The sequence below is a fragment of the Lycium barbarum genome, chromosome 2 (assembly GCF_019175385.1).
Source record: "Lycium barbarum isolate Lr01 chromosome 2, ASM1917538v2, whole genome shotgun sequence".
Lineage (NCBI taxonomy): Eukaryota > Viridiplantae > Streptophyta > Magnoliopsida > Solanales > Solanaceae > Lycium > Lycium barbarum.
Genome location: NC_083338.1, coordinates 4,431,381 through 4,436,535, shown reverse-complemented (window position 1 = coordinate 4,436,535; position 5,155 = coordinate 4,431,381). Strand labels below are relative to the sequence as shown.

At 32.0% G+C, this 5,155-nt stretch overlaps 1 protein-coding gene across 1 annotated transcript; it reads right to left on the bottom strand.

The window, feature by feature from the left end:
* Positions 1 to 1,875: 1,875 nt before the first annotated feature.
* Positions 1,876 to 3,316, bottom strand: LOC132625924 (E3 ubiquitin-protein ligase PUB23-like). The gene has a single exon (XM_060340577.1). It carries the CDS (start codon positions 3,143 to 3,145, stop codon positions 1,925 to 1,927), a length of 1,221 nt encoding a protein of 406 aa, XP_060196560.1. The 5' UTR covers positions 3,146 to 3,316; the 3' UTR covers positions 1,876 to 1,924.
* Positions 3,317 to 5,155: the final 1,839 nt, after the last annotated feature.

Here is a 5,155-nt window from a genome sequence, read left to right as displayed (position 1 = left end):
TTTACGAGTTCGAGATTTGGATTCCATTCGTGGTTTGTGGTTCGAGCTCCTGTCACAGTTTTTTTTTCGGTTAGATCGAGTCCGCCGGAGTTTGGTGTAATCAATTTCATATTAAAGAAGATTCACACTAAGAGGTTCATATTCTACACTCTTTTTTCTTTAATATGAATTTGTACGTGTTATATATGATTTTGATATATACATATCCATGATGTATCCACTATTTTGTAGTTTATGCTAGTGCATCCATTATTAAATAAGTTATGTAGTTAAAATCATGTTAGCAATCTCAATTAAAGTAAATTAGATTTTAGTTCGTGCGAAAGTGTTTACTTAATCGAAAAATTTCTTATGAATTTATCTTATATGTCTCAATAAAAGCATGGGTTCGGTTATACTTCTTAGGAATCGGTTAAGTTAAATCTATTTTTTAGATGAATCAGTAAATACATGGACAGAACTAAGACTACTTTCGAACCTGCAAATAAATGATGGTTATACGTGGTATATTCTTATATTATATGTTGCTGTTGGGTTTGTAAAATGGAACCTTAGTTGTGTTTTTTTTTAGAAAATTATAAATATCAGTATCTTGTTTTTTTTTTTAAGACGTTGAGTGTAGAAATCATTTGTTGATAGTTTTGGTGTATCAGTTTATAAAGTCAAAGGTTAAATAAAGAGATGTTCCTCAAATTCGTGATGATTTTAAATGTTTAAAAAAAAGGATTAATGGTGCAAGCTTAGTTGTGTTTGCTTAGTTATGGTGACTTATCGAGAATTTAGCTTTAATTGCCAGAAATTTTGGAATAACCTTTTAACCTTGCTTCATGATTGAATATAGGTGATGGATTGATTACAGTTAACTAATAGTTGTTTACGTTGAGATTAGAGGTTTCAAATAGTATTTTGGGGTGTAAAGTTATTTGCCAAAATTGACGTAAAAGGAAATTTATTTTAATATTTTATGCCATGATTAATTGTACTTATTCTGTTATCTGTTTATTTCTTTCAAATAATGAGTGAATCTGGCCTAAACTAATGTGGAACTGAAAGCATTAATTAAGTTCTAATGTTTTTTTTTATCCTTTCCCGTCAAAGAGAGCTAGGGTTTGGATCAATTAAAAATTAAAGCATGTATAGTGTGCACTATGTATATTCTGTTTGAAATTTCCCCTACATGTAATTTGCTCCATGAAATAAACTGAAGTATTTTACGTAAGTGGGTAGTTTGTTTTGTTATTAGACTTAATAGATTGTTTTCTCAAGAGATCGAAAAATTATAATGGTTTTAACGAGAAATTTCATGTCATTTAACAATACTTCAAATAGCTAGTTTAATTTAATTGTCTTGACTTCTTCGAATATATTATTTCATCTCTCCGTTGATTTGGTCAGGAATATGTATTTTAAGTAAGACAAGCACGTTTTCTTCAAGATTAATTTAAGCCGAATATTAGTCAATAAAGCGACCGTGCTAGAACCACGGGACTCGAGGGGTGCCTCACACCTTCCCCTCGGTCAACAGAATTCCTTATCCGGACTTTTGTTTTCGCAGACCAATAAAGATAGAGTCATTTCCTTTTGATTAGGGATTCATAAGGTGACTTGGAACACCAAAACTCAATTCCAAGTGGCGACTCTGAATAAATTAAATAATCCCTTCTCAAAACGTCACTTTAATTGGAAAAACCCTTTTTAAATAAAAAAACAAATCAAATTAATTTATTTTTATTTATTTATGAAAAAAAGGGGTGTGACAAAACTCTCAAAAACTTTAATTGCACTTTGTAATGAATCACAACGTTCAAGATGGATATGGACTATTAAGTCCATTTTTTCCTATATTCTGAAAGGAATAAATAGTATACACAAAAATCAATTACTATTTCTGCCTAAGCAAGTTTTGCTCTTTTCATCCTAATTCCTAAAATGGATATGAAGATAATAGATTCATAGGTATACAAGGAGAATTCCTCCATGCCTTAGCATGAAATTTGAGAATTTCTCTAGCTCTATCCTTAGCCTTACTGCCACAATCAACTTGAAGTATCAAACAAAGCTTTGCCACCACACCCAAACTCAACATCTCTTGAACAACACTTGGTGTTGCTGAAAACTTTGAGATTGAATATAAAATCTTGATAGCCCTTTCACTCCCTACTTTAGAAACCCTAAGGATTTTCTTGGAAACAATGGCTAATCCTCCGGCATGCTTCAATAGTTCAGCTCTCCCTTCGGCACTCTGACAAATTTGATCCAGCAAAATTAGCATCAATTCACAAGCCCTTTTCTCCGATGAATCGAGTAGAAGATCCACCAAAACCCTAACAGCTCCTGCCTCTGCTGCTTTCACTCTGTTCCTCCCAAACGGACACGCATGCACTAGCACTTGCAATGATGCTTTAGTCGCCTTTTGAGAGATCTCATCCCTCAAGACTTGAACCACTTGGATGAAGAATTCTTGTTTCAAGGTCAAAACTAGAGTTGGTGTGGATGCTTCGAACATGTCTTTCATTAGCATCACCGCGTAAGCCCTAGACTCGTAGCTCCCCCGTTGCATGACATGTGTCAACGACTCGATGAACTCGCCATTTCCACTCATGATGAGTGACCTCAATCCATGTTCAGATAATTTGAGTTGGTAAAGGATGCTTAGCGCTTCGTCTTTAGTACTCGTGAAACCCTCTTCTTCCGATACTTCATTCGGAGTATTTATAATAGAGGATAAGAACTCTGCTGCCCCTGCGGATTCCATGCAGCGTTTGTTAGCGGCGTTCTCAGAAGCGATGGATCTAAGGGTCTTGAGAGATTTCATTTGCATTTTAGGTGATTTCGCTTCTTGGAGGAGCTTTATGATCTGGGGTTTGCTGACTGGAGGCCTCGGTGTAGGGAACCTTTCGATACCATGGGAAGCATTGAGAGTGCACCATGATTGGATTAACCGCCGGAGAGTGACGTTTGGTGTCAATTCTATGCTTGTGAGGGATTGTTTTGTAACAGGACAAGTGTTATTCTTGGCTGAGAATATCCATTTCTCGATGTTTTCTCGATCATATGTTATTCCGGTTGACATTGTGACGGGGTCTTTCATCATCTCTAGAGAAATTGGGCAGATAAAATAAGGAGGTACTTGAATTTCATCCATTTGTATTTGGGGAAATTTCAAGATTCAAAGAAGGAGAATCTAAGAAAGTTGCAACTATGGAAAGAAAAAAACCAGAGGAATCTTTTAAGTAGATGAAGAAATTGAAGTTTTGTTGAGAGTTGAGACAAGATGAGTAGTGAATTGGTTTGAAGAATGAGAGGGTTTGGTTCTGGTTATTATATACGAGTGGGAGATTGAGTTTTTCAAAGTCAAAACACGTAAATAGGAGAAGACTTTTCCAAGGGTTTCTTTTAATATTTTAAAAGATTGTTTTGAGCTCGAGGAAATATATATATAGTACTTTCTCCACTTCAATGTCTCTGCTTTTTTTAAGTATGTTTAATGAAGAATCTCTTATATAGAGTAGTAAGTTGTTTAATTCTAATATCATACGTGATATATTTAAAACACAAAATTGAAAAGACTTTTGATATATTATACACATTCTCAATTTATGACCACAAAATTCTTTTTTTTTTTTTAATTTCTTGCAGAGACAGATCCTAGATTTGAATTTTATGAGTTCTGAAATTTAGGACGGCGATCTCAAATTCTAATAGTTGTGTTAAATAGAATTAATTTATATATATATTTTATGAATTTCTTAATACATATGCATATTTCTTACCAAATTACTGAGTGCTACTAAATCCGCATCCTGAAAGCTATCTCTGTGCAAATTCCATTCCAACAACAATAACATATCCAGTATACACATAACACATAAAATAAAATAGGCGAATAATGTAAGAATCTAATAACTCAGTTGATTGACTACCTGAACTCTCACTTTATTGGTGAGGGTTCGAATCTTCACATTAGAATCCTCTTTCCCATTTTCCCTTCCCCTAACTTCATTTAAAAAATAAAAAATAAAAAAATAGGCGAGTAATAATAATATAAATAACTTAAAAGGGGTAGACTATTACGTGTAGTTACGTGGGCCAAGTGTGTGTACGTTGGAAAAATACAGCACACTTTTGACTTTCTCTCTCTAGAAAGTAAATATAAACACATGCATGTTTCATTTTCTTCTCTATCTAACTCGTGTTTTATTTATTATAGTGAGAGAAAATGACAATTGCCACTTGCCGACGAGGTTAGGCTGCGGTTTCCGTGGTATTTTTGCTTGGGCTTGTTGGCTGTTTCTACTTTCTAGTTACTTTCTGCTCCATTTTGACCTTGCCAATTCTTTTGTTGGATTTCTTTTTAGTAGTGAGAATTTGCAAGAACTTTTCAGAGGGTTATTTTTAAAAGAATTAATCTAAATAGTCATTCGTTCAATTGCTTAAATTAAGAGTAATTGATGCATATAATATATGTATAGTTAATATATAATATATGTATAATCATATATATATATATATATATGTATATATATATATATATATATATATATATATATATATATATATATATATATATATATATATATAGATATATAATAAATGGATAATTAATATATATGGACTAAGAAAAATAAAAAATAAATCTAACCGACTATTTATATAAAGATCTCTCATTTTTATACATTTCTTTTTTTTTTTTTGAAAACTGGTAAATTGAATCTCTCATTTTTATATTCTGTTCCATTTGGCAGCTAAAAGACCAGGTTGTAATTGGAATATTTTAAATGTTGTTTTATATATTGTGTTGCACTTGGCAGTTAATAATCTTTAAATATTTTTCTGTACATGTACGCAAAAATATATATATATAATGTAATTATAAGTAAACCTATTTAGTGATATTAATTAGTAATTAATTTAGAATAAATGATGAGTAATATGTATAATAGGTTAAATTGTATTGATGGTATAAAAGTGAATCGGATCTAATTCAACCTAGCTAGGACACAAAAAGAGAAATAAAAAACATTTTAAGTTCTATCCATTGACGGAGTAAAACTATTTAAACAAAATATATCGGGATACCCATGTGAGGTAATATGCGTGGATAGAAGATATATATATACATATGTATATCTTGCTTAGAAAAGACAAGAACAAG

What these genes read in the sequence shown, in the direction of transcription:
- LOC132625924 (XM_060340577.1), bottom strand. Translation starts at nt 3,145, where the DNA reads ATGGATGAAATTCAAGTACCTCCTTATTTTATCTGCCCAATTTCTCTA.